Source organism: Cydia fagiglandana, chromosome 25, assembly GCF_963556715.1.
Source record: "Cydia fagiglandana chromosome 25, ilCydFagi1.1, whole genome shotgun sequence".
Lineage (NCBI taxonomy): Eukaryota > Metazoa > Arthropoda > Insecta > Lepidoptera > Tortricidae > Cydia > Cydia fagiglandana.
This window is the reverse complement of record NC_085956.1, coordinates 5,966,874-5,990,519: the sequence shown is the minus strand read 5'-3', so window position 1 is coordinate 5,990,519 and position 23,646 is coordinate 5,966,874. Positions and strand designations below refer to the sequence as shown.

Sequence of the window (23,646 nt, the reverse complement as noted above, 5' to 3'; positions counted from 1 at the left end):
CTTCATCTCCCTCTGTTTTTTTCTCTTCATCGTCATCATCATCATCATCATCATCATCGTCATAATCATTAGAATCAACATCATCATTATCAATCTGGTGTGTTTTTGTTAAAGGATGATTACTCCACTTGATCAGTTTACTATTGGGTTCTTCGGTTTTGATCAGATATTTCCTTTTACGCGAACGTTGTGGCAATGGTGTGGAGGTTTTTATCAAGGGGCCATGAGGTTTATTCATAACTGCTGGTTTAGCATTGTCATCGTCATCATCGTGATTCTTATTACCCTTGGATTCCAAAGCTTTATTCATTAAAACATTGAGCGGTTTTGTGATTGGTTCAAAGGTTTGCGCTAGCGAAGTGTCAAGCGACGTCTTATCTGCTCGCAACGCCTTTACTTTTCTCTTTACACTCTCAATTGAATTTACGAGTTTCCGTTTCAACTTTTTATTACCAAACATGTTTGCTTTTGTTATTTTAGATAAAGAGGTTGTTCCTCAGTAGCTGACAACATAAAACTGATGATAAACCGGAGATGACACTAAATTTTATACAATAATGTAAACGTCAAATCCTTTACGATATCGACCCTTGTTAATGTCTCTCTCCTTGTCGATTGTTAAAAAAGTGTACTTTTTCTGCCAACACTCGCGACAAATTTCCTTAAACTTTTCCCAACTCATGTCGGTGTTCACGTGATCGTCATAGGCATGTTTTAAATTCAACTCGTCCTGTTTGAATAGCAATATAAGATTGGCATTGTCACGTACCAACTGTTTAGGTATCCTACTATATGTCTGACACAAGTAGAAACAATCCAACCAACGATGCCGTCCCATTGCAAAGTACTGACGAATGGCATCTTGATCTTCCAAAGCCACATCATCGAATACAATGACGCTGTCCTCGGCGGCTTCCTCCGGTGGGACGACTTGACTCTTATCATTGTACGTGTGAAACGGAATGTCACCCGCTTGCTCTAAAACTGTACTCAGAAACTGGTATTTGGGTTGATTCAATGATTTCGAATAAAGATAAACATTATGAAACTTTACACCGTTCGGATGTAAGAGCAGAGTCAATAGAACATTTGTCTTGCCACAGTTGGAAGGTCCACAGATGAGACATCTAATGTTATTCGCCAGCAACGAGCCGTGTTTAAAGGAGCGATGAGTCACTGTTTGTTTCACATTATCATCCAGAACAACACTCCAATCTTTAATAGCGAGCGACGTGTTTTGTTTTTTAAGCTTCATTTCACTGTGACATATCAAATCATTAGGACGTGTATTTTATACTCACACATATACACACACAAATATTAAATATATATATATAGGCATACTTTATACTCACGTACACAGTCAAGTATAGGTACTTGAGATGATAACACACATTGGCGGGGTTAGTGTTAAACATAACCCCAAACTACGTAGACGTAGACAGCAGCATCACATAAGCGGCGGTGGTATTATAAATAGTTTAATTAATAATCTACCATTCGAAGCGCACATACCCGGTTACAATTATTGCGGTCCCGGTACTAGATTGAAGGAGAGATTGGCTCGCAACGATCCCGGTGTGAATCCGCTCGACGAAGCTTGTAAATTACACGATATTGCCTACTCGCGTGACAAGTCATTGGAGGGACGTCATCAAGCAGATTTACAATTGGCCAAAGCTGCTGAAAATCGTTGGCGTGGTCACAATCCAATTGGTGAACGCATTGCCGCGTTAGCGGTAGATAAGATTATGAAGTATAAAGTTAAACACGGTATGGGCATGGTCCCCATATCAAAAGTCATAAAAGCAAGTCGTGACGCTGTAAAAAAACACATTGCGAAAAGGAAGGATACAACTGCTAATAAACTACTCAAAGTGGGCGTAAAAGCGGCAAAACATTTTGTTAAAGGGAAAATTGTCAAGGGACATCAGAAACAGCGAGTCATCCCAATACCTAAGAGAGGCGGTTTCCTACCGGCTTTGATACCGCTACTGGGTGCATTAGCCGCCACGGGAACTTTGGCCGGTGGTGTTACCACTGCTGCTAAAAATATTTATGAAATGGTAAAGAATAGAAATAATAATAATAATACCGAAAGCAAGATTGTCGGTAGAGGTTTATATTTAGCACCTTATAAACGTGGAATGGGACTCTACATTACACCGGCTAATGGAACAGTAGCGGCAGCAACTGCAAAATTGATGAAGAAAAGAAAAAAAAAACAAGAAAATAAATTTACCTCCAATGGATAAAGCTCTCACCGATTTGGACATTGTGAGATTTGCACGTAGAGAGAAAATCCCCTACTTTAGAGGTGTTTTCATGCGAGATAATCTCCCAAAGAATCCTCACTATTATGAAACTGGTATCATTAATTTAGACTCTCAGCGTGGTGAAGGTACACATTGGTGTGCCTATGCGAAAAAGGGTGATTATTGTCTATATTTTGATAGCTTTGGTGATTTGAGACCACCTCGAGAGTTTATTGATTATATAAACGGTACCAAACTACAGCGCAACATGCGAATAGAGTATAATTACAATCGCCTACAGAAATTTAATACTGTAAATTGTGGACACTTGTGTTTGGATTTCCTGTGTACCAATGCTAAGCGTTTGTTTTAAATAAATATCATGAGCATTACATGTGTAGTTTCATTCTTACATCAAACTTCTACCCGTCAGCAGCAGCAGCAGGTATCATGTCCATGACATCATTCACAATAAGTCTGAGCGGTAACGAGTCTGTGTTGAATGTAGACTTTCAACCGGCTCTAGAATTGGACAATGATGGTTTTTACGAGTGTGCTCTCGTGTACTTTAAGACTTTCAACACTATTCCCAATGTTGATAAGAGCAATAATCTGTTTCACTATGGAGATGATGTAATCGCGATTCCTGAAGGTTCATACGAGCTCTCCAGTATAATACGCCTCTTGAAGGAGGAAATGACCAAGAGGGCTAAAGGCCCAGAGGGTGAAAGAATGGCGGTGGCAGATATCTTTGTAAACAACAATACCTCCAAGTGTATGATATTCTCGCCAAAGTATGATATTCACTTTGACAAACCAAACAGCATAGGATCATTGTTTGGTTATTCACCGAAAAAGCTTAAAGCAAAATCATCACATTGGTCGGATAAAACAATAAACATAATCATAACAAACACTATAAGAATAGAGTGCAATATTGTGGAGGGCTCATTCGTAAACAACAAGCCGTCGCATGTTTTACACGAGTTTTCACCCGACGTCCCGCCCGGCTATCAAATTATTGAACAACCTACCAACATTATATATTTACCTGTCAAGAAGAGTAACAATCGCATACAAAACATTGAGTTGCGCATTGTAAACGAGCACGGTAATACGGTGAATTTTCGAGGTGAAAGCATTGCACTTCGTTTGCATATTCGTAAAAAGTAAAAAATAAAAAGAAATGATTATTCATAACAATAAAAGCCTTGGTAACAACACTTCTACAATTAGTCGAGATCTTGCTCTCGTGGGGGCAAGTACTACTCGTCGTCGTCGTCGTCGTATTAACAACGAGAGACAGCAACGCCAGTTACTACAACAGCCAAAGAAATTGACTAGAGAAAATAGTGCATTTTTACAGAGTATCGGTTTCCAAGTATGTCCTCATCATCTATCTTAAACATTGGTGAGAAGGTGTTATTCGATGATAGTATAGAAAGTATAGAATTTCACCCGTACACTCCGTATAATGACTCGTTCAAAAATAACGACAACATCCACATATGTATCAACCGTCAAGATTTAATTCTACTACCGAGTCACAGTCAAATATTAGTGGAGGGCACAGTGGAGAAAGGATGTCTACTGATCAACAACGGTGCTGCATTTTTATTTCAAGACATTCGTTATGAATTGAACGGTGTGGAGATTGACCGCGCGAGAAACTGCGGTATCACGTCCACCATTAAGGGACTAGTCTCATACACCAAGGAAATGGACCATAGTCTTCAGACGGCGGGGTGGGAAGTTGGTGCTAAAAAGATTCAAGACAAGTTTACTGTGACTATACCACTATCTCATTTCTTGGGTTTCGCCGAGGACTATAAAAAGGTTATAATTAATGGGAAACACGAGTTGATATTAAATCGCGCCAGTACAGATGTAAACTGTTTAGATTTAGCACCCGTTGATGCGGAGAAGGTACCGCAACCGCCAACACCAAATGGTGAGATTGAAATCACCCGTGTCACATGGAGGATGCCAGTCATAAAAGTATCTGATAAGGAGAAATTGCGTCTAATGTCGTATGTTGAGAGGGGCATACCGGTTCAGATAGCGTTCCGCACCTGGGAACTGTACGAATATCCCATACTGCCTGCCTCACAACGTCATATTTGGTGCATCAAGACTAGCACTCAGCTGGAGAAACCTCGCTATCTCATTGTTGGTTTCCAAACGGCTCGTAGGAACGAGAAGAACAAAGATATGAGTATATTCGACCATTGTAATCTTACCAATTGCAGGGTGTATTTGAACGCACAGTATTATCCATACGATCCCTTTTCGGCTGAATTTAAAACAAACAACTATGCGCTCTTATATGACGCATTTACCAATTTCCAACGGTCGTACTACAACCGTCATCATACCAGCCCTCAGGTAAATTACGCTCATTACAAGACACAGTCTCCATTAATTGTCATTGACACGTCAAGACAGTGTGACAGCTTCAACTCGGGAGCTGGTGCTATTGATATTAAATTGGAAATGGAGTTTAAAGAGAATGTGCCGGCTAACACCACGGCATACTGTCTCATCATCAACGATTCACTGTTTGAGTATAACGCTCTCACCAGTACCACTCGTAAAATTATTCAGTAGACCATTGACCGTCCTCACTTGTAAACGTGTCGTGGAGCCTTTAAAATAAAATAAAAAATGAATTATTCAAACATTTATTCACCTTCTTACACACCGTCGATTGATTGTTCCGGCAGCGGTGAAGGTGTCGGTCGCTGTGAGCTGAGCAAGAGTGTCTACAATCTCAAACGCTGTCCTGCTGGTGCAAGTGCTCTGATTGAAAATATCCATGTATACTTGAAGTTGCAGTTTATTGAGGCTAAAATCAGACTAGATGTCTGTGTCAATTTTAATGAGCGATATGAACTCACCAGTGAAGAATGGAATGCAATGTTTGCGGAAAAAGTTGAAGTCATTGGAAACTTCTTTCATAACCCAATGAGTGTTTCACCGCAACTGATACAGTGCAATCGTCTTCAGATGTGTATCTCTCCGGTGCCGTTACTTTTACTCACCTGTGACGATGATCACGAACCTATGACAAACTCACACCCCTTGGTGATAAACCACATGGAATGGAGCCATATCGAACATGTCGTGGAGTGTATTAACGCACGTATCGGATACTTGAACCAAACAAAGTCTACCTACGAGAACCGTCTCAACTTTTTCAAGAAACATTTCAAGATATATCACCCCGTCAATATTCAACAGGCACGCAATATCATAGGTAGTTTGTGCAATGTAAACGATATTGTCGACTCTGAAATCAAGTGTTATGCCGCCGATATTTTGTGTAATACCTATATTTTCCATTGAATCGGTTAAATTTTGATGAAAAATAAAAAATAACTAAACGAAACCCATCTTCTTTTATTTCACAATAGAAACTTCCAGAGAATACTTACCCGATGACGCAATATTGAGTCACTCGCAGTCGAAAGAAACACGTGCAAATTGCACAACATTGCGCAATATTGCGTCACTCTCAGTCGACTGAAACGCCGTAAGCGCCGTGAATTCCCCGGCGCTTACACGTTTAGGTCACGAGATTCACACCCCGCTTCTGTAACGATGTAAGCGCCATGAATTTCACGTCACTTACGACGTTTTGATGTTGCGATGACCGGGGGGCCGCCCCACATCACGCGACATCGGCCTTGATGGCGCACCTGGCCGGCGAGTCTCCCCTCCTCCCTAACCCCGCCGCCAGTTGTGGGTTTGGAAATGCTCCGCCATTTTGGTGCCACCCGACACCTGACACCTGCGCATGACGTCACTGCTCCGCCGGGGCAAGGCACACGTGCACATTCAAGGTCGATGTCGCGTGATGCGGCGCGTCTCCCCTCCCCCGCTCTGCCGCGCTCCGCAGCCGCACGCGCAGGGCCTGGCAGTTGCCCGCGGTCCGCCACACGGCACACCCGCAAATCATTTCCTTTCGCGTCAGTCTCAGTGTAGCCACGTAACAAGACAATTGAAAATGTTTCCGTGTGAATATTGTAATCGCAACTTTACTCAGAGAGCCAACATGCTTAAACATGTGACTTACTGTATGAAGTATTTAAAGTCGGATAAGTCAGCGAGTTTAAAACGTGAAAATACCATACCTACCAAATGTGAAAAATCAAATCAACGGTTGGTGGGGGAGAAACGCAGTCGAGTTAGCGATGAAGGGCCATCAGTACGAGCTAATGATGACGCATCACCCTCCAAAACGCAAAAATGTGATACTTGTGATATAGAGGTAAAATCATTGCATAATCATCTGAAAAGTGCAATGCATAAACACAGTCTAAAATGTAACATGTATGACGAAGACACTGAAATATTAACATCAGCGTTCAAGAGCCGGATCATCTCTTATAGACTGTTTACCAAGGAAGAATATCTCACTCCTGACGATTTCATGGACAGTGTACGCCAACGAGTTGTTAATCTCATAGAGGAGAATATATCTAGGGTTAAGAGCGCTGTTAAGGTGAATTTGCAACTTTTCGGACGATATAGTAAATGGATCAAGGTGAATGATAATGATCAGGAGGTGGAGGAGGTGAAATCTTTCAACACCAAGAATAAAGTAATTTCATTAGATGGGTGCAACGTAAATGAAATTTATCAATTGTTTATGGAGGAGATCAGAGTTAAGGCTGAAGACTTTCAAGAACGGGACAGTGGGTGGGCTATAAGTAAAGTGTTACATCTAGAAGTGAATATTAACAAATATCAACCTTTGCGAGGATCATCATACCTGCCCCTACCAAAGTGGGTGCAAGGGAGGCAAGCCTGTATTAATGTTAAGAATGTTGATGACGCATGCTTTGCGTGGGCCATTGTTAGCGCTTTATATCCAGCAGATGAAAATGTGGATCGTCCCTCGTCATATCCCCACTATAAGGAGATACTAAACCTAGAGGGGGTGTCTTTTCCCATGTCATTGTGCGGGATTAAACGGTTTGAACAGTTGAATAATATAAGTGTTAATGTTTTTGAAATTATTGATGAGTCAATAGCAGGACCGGTGTATCATACAAAAAAGCGACGCGACCGTCATATAAACATGCTCATAATAGAAGATGGTGACCAAAAACACTTTTGCTGGATTAAAAATATAAGTAGATTGATAAGTGCGCAGCTTTCAAAACATCGTCATAAGATGTGGTTTTGTGATGGATGTCTTTTACCTTTTTCCAATGAAGTAAAATTCAAGGAACATATAAAACGCGACTGTTCCCATGTAAAGACCATTTTACCGAATGATGGAGAAAATATATTAAAATTTAAAAACTTTCGCTATCAATTACGAGCACCAGTTGTCGTGTATGCAGATTTCGAGGCTATGTTAAAACCTATTATACCCACTTGCACGCCATCTCAATCTTCCTCATATACTGTAGACTATCAGTCACATGAGCCGTATAGCTTTGGTTATTATATCAAATGCTCATACGACGAATCAAAATCTAAATATGTGACATTTCGCGGCGAGGACTGTGCGAAAGAGTTTATTAAATCATTGGAGACCGAGTTAGCGCCCTTTGCGAGTAAGATTAAAACTATAATACCTATGCGTTCTCTTACACGAGAGCAGCAGGTGCAATTCCAGTCTGCAATAAACTGTCATATTTGTGGGGGAGTGTTGGGAGATGATAGGGTACGGGATCACTGTCATCTCACGGGTGAGTTTAGGGGTGCTGCACATTCTAACTGCAACTTGAATTATAAAATTTGTAATGAGATTCCAATAGTGATGCATAACTTCAGTGGGTATGACTCACACTTTATAATTAAGTCCTTGAAAAAGTATGACAATGTTAATGTTATACCTCAGAATAAAGAGAAATTTATATCTCTTACTTTGAAGAGTGATGTTTTAGAGTTAGATCTTAGGTTTATAGATTCTTTTAGATTTATGGCGTCCTCGTTAGATACATTAGTGCAAAACCTTCCAAAAAATCAGTTTAACATTATCACCTCACATTTCCCTCATGATAAACTCGATTTACTAACACGCAAGGGGGTGTTCCCCTATGAGTACGTACGGGGGTGGACGCAGCTTGAGGAAACTTCACTACCTCCTCAGACCGCCTTCTATAACAGCCTCGCCAGCTCCCCCATTTCCGATGAGGATTACCAGCATGCCCAAAATGTTTGGGATGCCTTCAAAATTGGAACTCTGGGGGAGTATAGCGACCATTACCTTAAGACTGACGTCATGTTATTGGCAGAAGTTTTTGAGAACTTCCGTGACGTCTGTCTTGAGACGTATAAGCTCGACCCGGCTCACTATTATACCGCCCCTGGACTCAGCTGGGACTCTATGTTAAAGCACACTCAAATTGAGTTAGAGCTACTCACTGACATGTCAAAAATTAAATTTATTTCATCCGGAATACGAGGGGGGTTGAGTCAGTGTTGTGGGAAATTTGCAGTAGCAAATAATAAATATTTAAAAAATTATGATTCAGATAAACCCTCTAATTATATAGTTTATTTAGATGCAAATAATTTGTATGGCTGGGCTATGTCCCAGTATTTACCTGTAGGAGGTTTTCGCTGGCTATCTGAAGAGGAAACCATCAATTTCGATATGACTAAATTATGCCCCGAAAATGAAAAGGGTTACTTTTTTGAAGTAGATTTAGAGTATCCTACGAGCTTACATGATTTACACAATGACCTCCCGTTTTGCTTTGAAAATAAGGCTCCATCGATAGGGACGAGTAAAACAAATAAATTATTAGCTACACTAGAAGATAAATGTAATTATGTAATTCATTATATAAATCTGCTACAGGCTATAAGACATGGGTTGAAAGTAAAAAAAATCCACCGCATCCTTGAGTTTACTCAACGTCCATGGCTTAAATCGTACATTGATCTTAATACAGACAAAAGAATACAGTCTAGAAACAAGTTTGAGAAAGACTTTTATAAATTAATGAACAATGCAGTCTTTGGTAAAACTATGGAAAATGTTGAAAAACGACAGGATGTTAGAGTAGTAAGTGCTTGGGAGAGTCAGGGAAGACGGTTGGGTGCGCGCGCTCTAATCGGTCGTCTTAACTTTCATAGCTCATGCATAATCAATGATGATGTTTCGATAATACAAATGACTAGAAATTGTATAAAATATGATAAGCCTATATATGTAGGGTTTACAGTCTTAGAATTAAGTAAAACCCATATGTTTGATTTCCATTATAATTATATGCTACCTAAATATAGTGAAAATATACGACTATTATATACAGATACAGACTCATTCATCTATGACATTAATACAAATGATTTCTATGAGGATATCAAACCGGATGTACAAGATAAATTCGATACATCAGATTTCCAAATAGATAATATTTACGCGTTACCTAGAGTTAATAAGAATGTATTGGGAAAAATGAAGGACGAGGTTAGTGGGAGAATAATTTCAAAATTTATAGGAATAAGATCAAAGTGTTATTATGTGGAGAAAGCAGCAGCAGAGGATGTTTTAATGGGGAAAATGGGGGGTAAAGAGAAGGAAGGGGATAATGTTATTAAAAAAATCAAGGGTATAAAAAAATGTGTCATAGCTAAAACTGTTTCCGGTGAGGATTATCACAATTGTATTATGAACGCTCCACCTCAGTATAGGAACATGAATGTTATCCGTAGTAAAGGTCACCAGTTATATTCGCAAACTGTCAACAAAATTGCTCTCAAGAATTATGATGATAAGCGATTCCCAATCCCATCCAAACCGCATCAAACATTAGCCTTAGGACATAATGAAATAGATACCTATTATAGATTATTTATAGATTTATGCTAGATATAATAATCTTTCTTGATTTTACATATGTACTGTAGTTAAAGTCTATTGACGAAATAAAAATATTATGTGAGTAAAAACATTATTTTATTATGCCTCTCCTTACCCATTGGGACATGTGAAAAAAAAAAAACTTATTGAGTCTTTTTGCGGTCGGTAAACTACAAACTCCATACATTTGATAAGCACAACCGACAAAACCAAACGCAAATAAAAATGCATCCGTGGTAACAATAGAATTCGCAGGCGTCCATGGGCTACGGTGACTGCTTACTGTCAGGTGGGGTCGTCTGCTTGTTTGCCACTGACGTGGTATTAAAAAAAACACCGATATATGCCTCATATTTTAAAACAAAGTTATTGAATCTTTGGGCAGTCGGCAGCGCGCTTGTATCCACCCTGGAGTTGCAGGCGTCCAAAGGCTACGGTAACAACTTACCATCAGACGGACTGTATGCTTATTTGCCACCAATGTGGTATCATAAAAGAAAAACCCCTTTGCAGTTGGTAAACTATAAACTCCATACATTTGATAAGCACAAGCGACAAAACCAAACGCAAATAAAAATGCATCCGTGGTAACAATACAATTCGCAGGCGTCCATGGGCTACGGTGACTGCTCACGTGTCGCCGAGGCGCTTACCCTCTCCCCTCACCCCGTTAGGCACCCTCCCCTCCCGGTCCCCCTCCCCTCAAGGTCACGCCCCCTCAAGGTCACGCCCCCTCAAGGTCAAGGTCACTCAAGGTCAAGGTCACTCAAGGTCAAGGTCACTCAAGGTCTAGGTCACCCAAGGTCAAGGTCACCCAAGGTCAAGGTCACTCAAGGTCAAGGTCATTCAAGGTCAAGGTCACTCAAGGTCAAGGTCACTCAAGGTCAAGGTCACTCCCCTCCCCCTCCCCTCCCCTCCCCCCCACCCCCGCGGGGGGACTTGAATACCTAAACTGAGGCAGCTCTCTCAAGCAGGCGTCCAAAGGCTACCGTAACAACTTACCATCAGACGGACTGTATGCTTATTTACCACCAATGTGGTATCATAAAAGAAAAACCCCTTTGCGGTTGGTAAACTATAAACTCCATACATTTGATAAGCACAAGCGATAAAACCAAACGCAAATAAAAATGCATCCGTGGTAACAATAGAATTCGCAGGCGTCCATGGGCTACGGTGACTGCTTACTGTCAGGTGGGGTCGTCTGCTTGTTTGCCACTGACGTGGTATTAAAAAAAAAAAAAACGCCGATATATGCCTCATATTATAAAACAAACATGATGGGCCTTTTTGCAATTTCATAGCGGATGTTTTTGGAACTAACGTTGCGCATACATACTGTCGCCCCCAGGCAGGGCTGGTGGGGATTTTTAGAACTAACCTTGCGCATACATACTGTCGCCCCCAGGCAGGGCTGGTGGGGATTTTTAGAACTAACGTTGCGCATACATACTGTCGCCCCCCAGGCAGGGCTGGTGGATATTTTTGGAACTAACGTTGCGCATACATACTGTCGCCCCCAGGCAGGGCTGGCGGGGATTTTTAGAACTAACCTTGCGCATACATACTGTCGCCCCCAGGCAGGGCTGGCGGGGATTTTTGGAACTAACGTTGCGCATACATACTGTCGCCTCCAGGCAGGGCTGGTGGGGATTTTTGGAACTAACGTTGCGCATACATACTGTCGCCCTCTGGCGGGGCTGGCGGGGATTTTTGGAACTAACCAGCGGCGCATACATACTGTCGCCCTCCAGCGGGGCTGGCGGATATTTTCGGAACTAACGTTGCGCATAGACAGTGGCGCCTCTAGCGGGGAGTAGGGTGAACTAACCAGTGGCGCCATCTAGCGGCGACCTTTGGAACTAACGTTGCGCATAGACAGTGGCGCCATCTAGCGGGGAGTAGGGTGAACTAAATTGTCACTACCTTACGCATACATACTGTCGCCCTCTGGCGGAAAAGTTCTGATCTCGGAGCGGCATAAACACACTACTGGGGGTGTTGTACGGCTGCGTTCGTGGCCCACAAATGGTCTCGCCGGAAGATCAGCGCTGACCTTCGGGTCAGTATTATGCCGAGGCGAGCCCATTTCATGGTAAACTTTGACGTTTACCAATTTTATTAATATTTGTAGTTTTTTAGTTATACTCTTGTATGTAATCTTAGTTTTAAGTTTATTACGAATAAAAAATCCTTGATTCAAAATCCTTGATGTTATTTGTTGACAGGGAGATGCAAACGGGCGGTGTGGTGGGCGTCGGCGCGCTGACCCACAGCGCCATGTACCTCGAGGCCACGCTGGGCCAGCAGGTGCCCTCCAACACCACTGTGCACGTGTGAGTGACTCCTGTCAATCTCAAGGCGCGTCTCGATATTGCGCGGCGGCCGCGCGAGCAATGTTCGACCGCGGCAAACCTGTATTTTGGGTCGCGAGCCAATTTCGGCACCATCTTGAACTATTGCGCGGCGGCCGCGCGCGGCAGGCGATCCGACGATCGACATTATATCACAAAAATTAATTATTCGGAACGAAGTATAGCCAAATAGAAAAATGATCTGTCGCGATAATCACTACATTTACTGTTCCATAGAAACTGTTTAGTGCCGTATAATTCAGTTAAAGTACGACACTTTTCATTATCCATGTATGCGGCCGCGCGAGCCAACTGAAATATATACACACCCGTCCCAACTGCGCGCGAACATTCCTTTGCCGCGCGTCGACACTAACACAATGATCGAGTGCGCGCGCGGCGGCCCGGGATCCCGCGACCCAATGTTCGGTAGCTTGCCGCGCAATATGGAGACGGGCCTTAAGAAACCCAGCTCTTATTCTGGTGGCCCACTGATTACCAGTTCGCCGGACGATATCGGCTTGTCAGTTAAACCCAAAATTTGACAGCTCCGAACAACTGATAGGCCGACATCGTCCGGCGAACTGGTAATCTGTACTCGGGATCACCACCACCAGTCCATCGCTCTGCCAACTGAGCTACCGAGACTTCACTCGACGACAGCGAAAATTTCCACCTTAGAGAGGCACCCTAGCGACACCTAGCGTAAGAGCCTTACGCTTCTTAAACGCGAGGGATGCTGGGAGTAGGACAATATATTTCGTAGGCTTATCGCTGAAAGTTTGGAAATGATATTTGTGTTGGGCAGGAGCGCGGCCACCGTGGAGACTCCGCCGCCGGGCTACATGAGCGAGGACAACGACCCGATGGATCACAACGACAACATGAGTGAGTTTGTTGACAATTTGCACATTTTACTACATACTCTTATCCCCGCTGTACATGCTCAGCGAGAGCCAAGGATGACCGAGACAAGACGAGAGCAGTCTGTACACACTCGCTCTCGGCCTGTCTCGGGGTGTCTCGCCGAGAGTGTACAGCCGGCATTATACAGAAGTTCACTGCTGAATATGCCTTGCCACAGTTTTTGTTGTCATTCTCTCCGGTCAGCTGGGCCATAGAGAAAAAAATACATAGATTACTCACTCCATACATCAGTTTTGGTACCAAAAAGACTAATATTTTCATAGTCGACATCTAGCATTGAGTAGCAGAATAATCAGCACTGCTAAGTGGCAGTAGTACTGTCAAGTGACAATAAATGTAGCATCGACCGGAAAGTCTTATGTTGTTGAGCATTAGACTTTCTGGTTGGCGCTACATCTCAACGTAGATGTTGACTATGAAAATATTAGTCTTTTTGGTACCAAAACTGATGTATGGACTGAGCACTCTGGTCTTACTATATTTTTCTATGTCTGGGCGACAAAAGTGATATAGTTAGAAGAAATGTTATTATTTGAGTCTACTAATACTAGTAGATGGTCCATTATGGAAAGGGTCATTACAACTGCCACAAAAAAGTGGAATCACCTATATCACAGATACTAAAATGACCGATCACTCGTCAAAATTAGTTTTAAGTTTATTGGATAGTGTTTTTCTTGGCTGAGACATCAGTACCCACAGTCAGAGAGATTTTGTGCGTTAAATTGGGACGGCTAAAGATTGCGATTGCAGCTTTAGAATATTTATAGGCCCACGGAAGGGACAAAATAAAGGTGGGTTACTGTTCTTTTTTTGACAGACTTGGCGCCTCTCACGCCGCCTCCCGGCGGCCCCGAGGCGGCCCCCGTGCTCTACCACGAGCCCGCATTCTGGTGCAGCATCTCCTACTACGAGCTCAACACCCGCGTCGGCGAGACATTCCACGCCAGCCAGCCCTCCATCACAGTGGACGGGTTCACCGACCCCAGCAACAGTGAGAGGTACCGCCCACCACCAGCCCGCCTTCTGGTGCAGCATCTCCTACTACGAGCTCAACACCCGCGTCGGCGAGACCTTTCACGCCAGCCAGCCCTCCATCACAGTGGACGGATTCACCGACCCCAGCAACAGTGAGAGGTACCGCCCACCACCAGCCCGCCTTCTGGTGCAGCATCTCCTACTACGAGCTCAACACCCGCGTCGGCGAGACCTTCCACGCCAGCCAGCCCTCCATCACAGTGGACGGGTTCACCGACCCCAGCAACAGTGAGAGGTACCGCCCACCATCAGCCCGCCTCCTGGTGCAGCATCTCCTACTACGAGCTCAACACCCGCGTCGGCGAGACCTTCCACGCCAGCCAGCCCTCCATCACAGTGGACGGATTCACCGACCCCAGCAACAGTGAGAGGTACCGCCCACCACCAGCCCGCCTTCTGGTGCAGCATCTCCTACTACGAGCTCAACACCCGCGTCGGCGAGACCTTCCACGCCAGCCAGCCCTCCATCACAGTGGACGGGTTCACCGACCCCAGCAACAGTGAGAGGTACCGCCCACCATCAGCCCGCCTCCTGGTGCAGCATCTCCTACTACGAGCTCAACACCCGCGTCGGCGAGACCTTCCACGCCAGCCAGCCCTCCATCACAGTGGACGGGTTCACCGACCCCAGCAACAGTGAGAGGTACCGCCCACCACCAGCCCGCCTCCTGGTGCAGCATCTCCTACTACGAGCTCAACACCCGCGTCGGCGAGACCTTCCGCGCCAGCCAGCCCTCCATCACAGTGGACGGGTTCACCGACCCCAGCAACAGTGAGAGGTACCGCCCACCACCAGCCCGCCTTCTGGTGCAGCATCTCCTACTATAGTTATTTTTTTTAGCATTAGAAAAAAGGTAAAAAATCTTGATGTGTCTTTTTATTGAACAACACTTTTGAAAGTTAAGTCACGACCAATATGTAACAATTACTAAACATGTACGATTATTTACATTCCTTTGTTTTCATAAGTCTTTGGTTACTGATTTTTAAAAAGCGTTTTTCAATTAAAATACACGTCAAGATCGCGTAGTTTTTTTCTAATGCAAAAAGCAAACGAACTATAAGAGTTCGTCAAATCTACCTTAAGCGATTTAATGAAATTACCTCCGACGTTTCGGTGACGGCTGACTGAGGAAGACTAGGGGGTAATTGCACAAACTATTGCTATGGGTCGAAGTGTATCCGCAAGGTCTCCCGAAAACCATAAGATAAGATACGTTAAGATAAGTGGACGACTAACGGAAGGGTTTGTGTCCGAGACCACGAGGATACTGCCGTCCTCGAAACGTCGGAGGTAATTTAAAAATTAATAGCGAGTAAGTCTGGTTTTCGTAAATAATCATTGCTAAAAGATATAAAAGTATCCAAATGTACATGTTGTCCAATTAAGGGATATGGCATCATGTCGTGGTTACTCGAAATTTTAATTTTAAACAAACCGAAATGTCTACGAACGATGTTATTAAGCTTAGAATAAATTTAAAAGTGGAAAAATTACTGTCTTGGTTGTAACGGTAGATGTCACTAGGCTCCCCTAGACCCATATGGTGGAAAGATTCGCTGGCTATGGATGTGGTATAGGTGGCACGGTTGGCAGAACGCTGGAGCATCCAGAGCACCCAAGGCAGTAATTTTTCCTCCTTGAAATTTACTCTGTCGTTACTCGAATAAAACATAGTTTCCTCCCAGGTTCTGCCTGGGGCTCCTCTCCAACGTGAACCGCAACGAGGTGGTGGAGCAGACCCGGCGGCACATCGGCAAGGGCGTGCGCCTCTATTACATTGGCGGTGAGTTAATGTAAAGTCTACTGGTTTACACTGTTTTTCGTTTTTATTTAATGGGGTTGGCAACTGTCAAAGGTTTGCATCAGTGGCGTAGCGTGGACTAATCTAGCCGTGGGCGAAGTCGCATCTGCGAGGCCCTTTTCTTTCACTGTGCCCGGAGGGGCCTCGCGAGGCCCCTTCTCTCAGGTTCTGCCTGGGGCTGCTCTCCAACGTGAACCGCAACGAGGTGGTGGAGCAGACCCGGCGGCACATCGGCAAGGGCGTGCGCCTCTATTACATTGGCGGTGAGTTAATGTAAAGTCTACTTGTTTACACTGTTTCTTTTTTTTTTAAATGGGGTTGGCAACTGTCAAAGGTTTGCATCAGTGGCGTAGCGTGGATTAATCTAGCCGTGGGCGAAATCGCATCTGCGAGGCCCTTTTCTTTCACTGTGCCCGGAGGGGCCTCGCGAGGCCCCTTCTCTCAGGTTCTGCCTGGGGCTGCTCTCCAACGTGAACCGCAACGAGTTGGTGGAGCAGACCCGGCGGCACATCGGCAAGGGCGTGCGCCTCTATTACATTGGCGGTGAGTTAATGTAAAGTCTACTTGTTTTACACTGTTTTCCGTTTTTTTTAATGCGGTGGCAACTGTCAAAGGTTTGCATCAGTGGCGTAGCGTGGATTAATCTGGCCGTGGGCGAAGTCGCATCTGCGAGGCCCTTTTCTTTCACTGTGCCCGGAGGGGCCTCGCGAGGCCCCTTCTCTCAGGTTCTGCCTGGGGCTCCTCTCCAACGTGAACCGCAACGAGGTGGTGGAGCAGACCCGGCGGCACATCGGCAAGGGCGTGCGCCTCTATTACATTGGCGGTGAGTTAATGTAAAGTCTACTTGTTTACACTGTTTCTTTTTTTTTTCAATGGGGTTGGCTACTGTCAAAGGTTTGCATCAGTGGCGTAGCGTGGATTAATCTAGCCGTGGCCGAAGTCGCATCTGCGAGGCCCTTTCCTTTCACTGTGCTCGGAGGGGCCTCGCGAGGCCCCTTCTCTCAGGTTCTGCCTGGGGCTGCTCTCGAACGTGAACCGCAACGAGGTGGTGGAGCAGACCCGGCGGCACATCGGCAAGGGCGTGCGCCTCTATTACATTGGCGGTGAGTTAATGTAAAGTCTACTTGTTTACACTGTTTCTTTTTTTTTTTCAATGGGGTTGGCAACTGTCAAAGGTTTGCATCAGTGGCGTAGCGAGAACTAATCTAGCCATGGCCGAAGTCGCATCTGCGAGGCCCTTTTCTTTCACTGTGCCCGGAGGGGCCTCGCGAGGCCCCTTCTCTCAGGTTCTGCCTGGGGCTGCTCTCCAACGTGAACCGCAACGAGGTGGTGGAGCAGACCCGGCGGCACATCGGCAAGGGCGTGCGCCTCTATTACATTGGCGGTGAGTTAATGTAAAGTCTACTTGTTTACACTGTTTCTTTTTTTTTTCAATGGGGTTGGCAACTAGGGCTCCCGGTATCCGTGTTACACGCCGAAACGAATACCCGTGTTCTTAAGACCGGCGGTGCTAAGAACACGGTTTACACGGAACCGCCGGGATCCGGATACGTATCCAAGAAACGTTCCCAAGAAACGTTTCTCAGATACGTATCTCCGTTTACACGGGTACTTAACACCGGCCCGAACGGATCCGAAACACTTTGAGCCAATCAATGCTCTAGGTCTGGGTATGCAAGGTCTAGTATTGAATGTTAACTTCAGACTTCAGATGAACTCGTTTGGCGTAAGAATTTTTTTAAATTATTTATAACAGTTTTAATACATGTGTTAACTAGATTTTGCCCTGTGCGCGGGGCCCGAGGGCCCCGCGGTACGCGTGTTGTTTGCTGTTGTTGATGTGTTGTTGTTGGTAATGTTGTTGTTGCTGTTGTAATTGTGTAGTAGTTTGTTTTCCAAAGGGAAAATTAAATGAATTTCTACTTTTGCTAAGACGAAAAGATCCGCGTGAGAGCACTTCATTCCCGCAGCTCGGCCTTCGGCCTCGCGTGCTTGGGAAATCGTAAGGGACGCTCCGGGCCTTCGGCCCTACGCGGAGCTCGGCCTTCGGCCTTCGCTGGGTTTCGAAGCTCAGCGTCGGGCCTTCGGCCCGCCGCTTCGCTTATTAAAACACTTGGAGGGTTGGTTTTGCTTCGGGGCGTAAGCGGGAAGTTGGAGCTTAAACACGACCCAATAGTAAAAGTGTCTTGACAAGCTCACGTCGGGCCTACGGCCTTCGGCCTTCGGCCCGCCGTTTCGCTTGTCTAAGACACTTTTCCTATTGGGTCGTGTTTAAGCTCCAACTTCCCCCTCTCGTGTGACGCTTCGGGCCTTTGGCCCTACGCGGAGCTCGGCCTTCGGCCTTCGCGAGCCTCGACGCTCCGCCGTCGGGCCTTCGGCCCGCCGGCTTCGCTTATCAAGACAGTTGACTTTGTAGAACGCTTGCAGGAACTGCATTCACGCAGCTCGGCCTTCGGCCTCGCGTTTTGGGAGTCGGGGTGGAGGCTCCGGGCCTTCGGCCCTCCGCCCGGGTCGGCCTTCGGCCTCCCGGCCTGAAGCTCGCCCTTCGGGCTCGCTTAACACACTTTTTGTATAGGATTTTGCTTTGTTCGTCATTCCCGCAGCTCGGCCTTCGGCCTCGCCCAAAATTACTGGGGGTGGGGCACGCTTGGACATTCGGGGTGAAGCTCCGGGCCTGACGGCCCTCCGCGAGGTCGGCCTTCGGCCTCCCAGCCTGAAGCTCGCCCTTCGGGCTCGCTTAACCTACTTGGAAATTTGAATTTGGCCCGTGTCCGCCGCCATTTTGGATTTTTCCAAAATTTTTTTTTCACATGGTAATCTTGGGCCCCCAAGCTCGCCGCATGCCAAATCTCAGCGCGCTCGGACCAACTTGAAAAAATTAAAAAAAAAAAGTCGGCCATTTTGAAAAAAATTAAATGCAGTTTGTTTTGTCTCGGGGCCCTCTATGACATTTGGTCGAGCACCCCCCACCCATCTCGCACCGTTTAAAAGTTTCCATACAAAATTAAAATGCCCATTATTTCCGCCATCTTGGATTTTTTCCAAAAATTTTATTATTCGTAGGTATCTAGAGGCCTCTATCTCTCGCCATGCCAAATCTCAGCGCGCTCGGACCAACTTGAAAAAATTAAAAAAAAAAAGTCGGCCATTTTGAATTTTTTTTAATGCAGTTTGTTTTGCCTCGAGGCCCTCTATGACATTTGGTCGAGCACCCCCCACCTATCTCGCACCGTTTAAAAGTTGCCATACAAAACAAAAGTGGCCAGTTTTCCAACAATTAGAGCATTTTTCCAAAAATTTTTTTTTCGTAGGAATCTAGGAGCCTGTGAGATTCTGTGACCAAAATTTCAGCGCGCTAGGACAAACTTGAAAAAATTTAAAAAAAAAAGTCGGCCATTTTGAAAAAAAAATGGTGGCTTCAAAAACTGCCAGGGTCCCTCTATGACATTTGGTCGAGCACCCCCCACCTACCTCCCACCGTTTGGCCGGGCCGTCGTACATTTTTCTGACCGGAAGCGGTAGACCAAAAGTCGGATTTTTCTGGAGGTCACCAGACCGCCCTCTATACGACCGTACCAAACTCAAATACCCCACGAACCTCCTTCTGGGAGAACAATCATGTCAATTAATCATCGGGTTGCGGCTTTATATAATATAGACTAGATTTTGCCCTGTGCGCGGGGCCCGAGGGCCCCGCGGTACGCGTGTTGTTTGCTGTTGTTGATGTGTTGTTGTTGGTAATGTTGTTGTTGCTGTTGTAATTGTGTAGTAGTTTGTTTTCCAAAGGGAAAATTAAATGAATTTCTACTTTTGCTAAGACGAAAAGATCCGCGTGAGAGCACTTCATTCCCGCAGCTCGGCCTTCGGCCTCGCGTGCTTGGGAAATCGAAAGGGACGCTCCGGGCCTTCGGCCCTACGCGGAGCTCGGCCTTCGGCCTTCGCTGGGTTTCGAAGCTCAGCGTCGGGCCTTCGGCCCGCCGCTTCGCTTATTAAAACACTTGGAGGGTTGGTTTTGCTTTGGGGCGTAAGCGGGAAGTTGGAGCTTAAACACGACCCAATAGTAAAAGTGTCTTGACAAGCTCACGTCGGGCCTACGGCCTTCGGCCTTCGGCCCGCCGTTTCGCTTGTCTAAGACACTTTTCCTATTGGGTCGTGTTTAAGCTCCAACTTCCCCCTCTCGTGTGACGCTTCGGGCCTTCGGCCCTACGCGGAGCTCGGCCTTCGGCCTTCGCGAGCCTCGACGCTCCGCCGTCGGGCCTTCGGCCCGCCGGCTTCGCTTATCAAGACAGTTGACTTTGTAGAACGCTTGCAGGAACTGCATTCACGCAGCTCGGCCTTCGGCCTCGCGTTTTGGGAGTCGGGGTGGAGGCTACGGGCCTTCGGCCCTCCGCCGGGGTCGGCCTTCGGCCTCCCGGCCTGAAGCTCGCCCTTCGGGCTCGCTTAACACACTTTTTGTATAGGATTTTGCTTTGTTCGTCATTCCCGCAGCTCGGCCTTCGGCCTCGCCCAAAATTACTGGGGGTGGGGCACGCTTGGACATTCGGGGTCAAGCTCCGGGCCTGACGGCCCTCCGCGAGGTCGGCCTTCGGCCTCCCAGCCTGAAGCTCGCCCTTCGGGCTCGCTTAACCTACTTGGAAATTTGAATTTGGCCCGTGTCCGCCGCCATTTTGGATTTTTCCAAAATTTTTTTTTCACATGGTAATTTTGGGCCCCCAAGCTCGCCGCATGCCAAATCTCAGCGCGCTCGGACCAACTTGAAAAAAATTAAAAAAAAAAGTCGGCCATTTTGAAAAAAATTAAATGCAGTTTGATTTGTCTCGGGGCCCTCTATGACATTTGGTCGAGCACCCCCCACCCATCTCGCACCGTTTAAAAGTTGCCATACAAAATTAAAATGCCCATTATTTCCGCCATCTTGGATTTTTTCCAAAAAATTTTTTTTTCATAGGAATCTAGAGCCCACTATCTTCCGCCATGCTAAATATCAGCGCGCTCGGATCAACTTGAAGAATTAAAAAAAAAAAAGTCGGCCATTTTGAATTTTTTTTAATGCAGTTTGTTTTGCCTCGAGGCCCTCTATGACATTTGGTCGAGCACCCCCCACCTATCTCGCACCGTTTAAAAGTTGCCATACAAAACAAAAGTGGCCAGTTTTCCAACAATTAGAGCATTTTTCCAAAAAATTTTTTTTCGTAGGAATCTAGGAGCCTATGAGATTCTGTGACCAAAATTTCAGCGCGCTAGGACAAACTTGAAAAAATTAAAAAAAAAAAGTCGGCCATTTTGAAAAAAAAATGGTGGCTTCAAAAACTGCCAGGGTCCCTCTATGACATTTGGTCGAGCACGCCCCACCTACCTCCCACCGTTTGGCCGGGCCGTCGTACATTTTTCTGACCGGAAGCGGTAGACCAAAAGTCGGATTTTTCTGGAGGTCACCAGACCGCCCTCTATACGACCGTACCAAACTCGAATACCCCACGAACCTCCTTCTGGGAGAACAATCATGTCAATCAATCAGTCGGGTTGCGGCTTTATATAATATAGATATATCATATTTAGCAAACTATACAATATGTCCCTATTCTATATAGTCTACTATTTTTAATTTTAAACCTACCCGTCCCTAGTTTAGAACCTTCATTTTTTTACTATTATTGCTTTTAAGCTAATTTCATTACATATTACATTTCAATCAAAGAAACACATTTTATATACTTATAATGGTGTAAGTTATATAGTTTCGCGAAGAATACGTGTGCAGATAAATACTACCTACTACTACTTAGTGGTCATTTGTTATTTTTATCAATTACCTAACTGTTGCGCGAGAACAGCAAATCCACCAACGATGCAAAAAAAAGTACACAAAAGCGGCATTTGAAACGCAGGATTTCACGCGAGAACTTTTAAAAAACCCATGCTACCTGGGTTACCTTGCAATTATATTGTTAAATATATTAAGATAGATCTCAAAATTGGTAATCATTCATGTTCACTTGGGTCACTTTCACACTAGTGCTCAGGTAATAAATGCCGGCCGGTGGTGTTCCATTCAACGTGTTGTTTTCCAATACCCTTTTGTCTGATATCGCCGAAAACAAGTAGCATCCCAAATCGTTATCAGACCTGCCATAGCCAATTCTAAGCTTTATGTCGGTGTACTAAGGAGAACCTGTCTACACATACATGAAATTGTAACAAATGCAGCGGCTAAAATTAAAGAAGCAAATATATCGAAGCAAATGATTTATTAATAATAAACCATAAAGTATTAGTATTTGAAGTCTTATACAAAATACTATTTTGATAAGTAGCATAGGTATACTGTATTTCTAATTTTCTACTCGTATTGCAACATCGCAAGCAAAAACTACCTGCTCAGAAAAGGGTTACGAGTATTTAAACCGTTTTTTTTAATTTCGACTCTATGGACCACGGAATAAGGTTAGATATGACGAAAACTCGTCATGAATCTTTTGTCTATTTATTTGTAGCTCTTAAGTACGCCGCGCCGGCTCGTTCCTTCACTACTCGTCAAGGACGTGTCCGGAGCCACGAGTAAATAAGATCCGTTTCTTCGAATACCCGTTTATCCGTGGAGACGGATCTCAATTACACGTTTCTTAATTACACGTGCGGAACGGGCCAGAAAACCGTGTACGTGTTATTCGGAAACGGGTATTCGAAACGTGTAAACGAAACACGGACTCGACCGCGAGCCCTATTGGCAACTGTCAAAGGTTTGCATCAGTGGCGTAGCGTGGACTAATCTAGCCGTGGTCGAAATCGCATCTGCGAGGCCCTTTTCTTTCACTGTGCCCGGAGGGGCCTTGCGAGGCCCCTTCTCTCAGGTTCTGCTTGGGGCTCCTCTCCAACGTGAACCGCAACGAGGTGGTGGAGCAGACCCGGCGGCACATCGGCAAGGGCGTGCGCCTCTATTACATTGGCGGTGAGTTAATGTAAAGTCTACTTGTTTACACTGTTTTTCGTTTTTATTTAATGGGGTTGGCTACTGTCAAAGGTTTGCATCAGTGGCGTAGCGTGGCCTAATCTAGCCGTGGTCGAAATCGCATCTGCGAGGCCCTTTTCTTTCACTGTGCCCGAAGGGGCCTCGCGCGAGGCCGGGGCTTGGGACGCGAGGCCGTGGGCGACAGCCCACTTCGCCCACGCCTAGCTACGCCACTGGTTTGCACAGATGGCGCTATCATAGCTTGCCTTTTTTGAAAATGTAAAATGATTTATTGGCTAACAAGGATTATTTAACAAAATACAGGTTGGTGCCCCTTTTTAAGTATATAAATACATGTGTTAAGGAACACCGCTCTTCCTTAGTGATGAACTACAAGCTAAAAGCAAATGCCTATTTTATGAGATTTGGCTTAAAAGGCTTGCAATGCGTGTTCAGATATTTTTGAGCACCTCGCCCGCTCCGATACATC

The 23,646-nt window shown here is 45.2% G+C and overlaps 1 protein-coding gene across 1 annotated transcript in view; it reads left to right on the top strand.

Annotated features, from left to right (window-relative positions):
- LOC134676887 (mothers against decapentaplegic homolog 3) overlaps positions 1-23,646 on the top strand; it is a 43,966-nt gene that overhangs the window by 9,170 nt on the left and 11,150 nt on the right. Inside the window, exons 5-8 of the mRNA XM_063535269.1 lie at positions 12,312-12,419; positions 13,246-13,325; positions 14,185-14,365; positions 16,092-16,189. Coding sequence (XP_063391339.1) covers positions 12,312-12,419; positions 13,246-13,325; positions 14,185-14,365; positions 16,092-16,189 — 467 coding nt within the window. The remainder of the gene's footprint in view (positions 1-12,311; positions 12,420-13,245; positions 13,326-14,184; positions 14,366-16,091; positions 16,190-23,646) is intronic.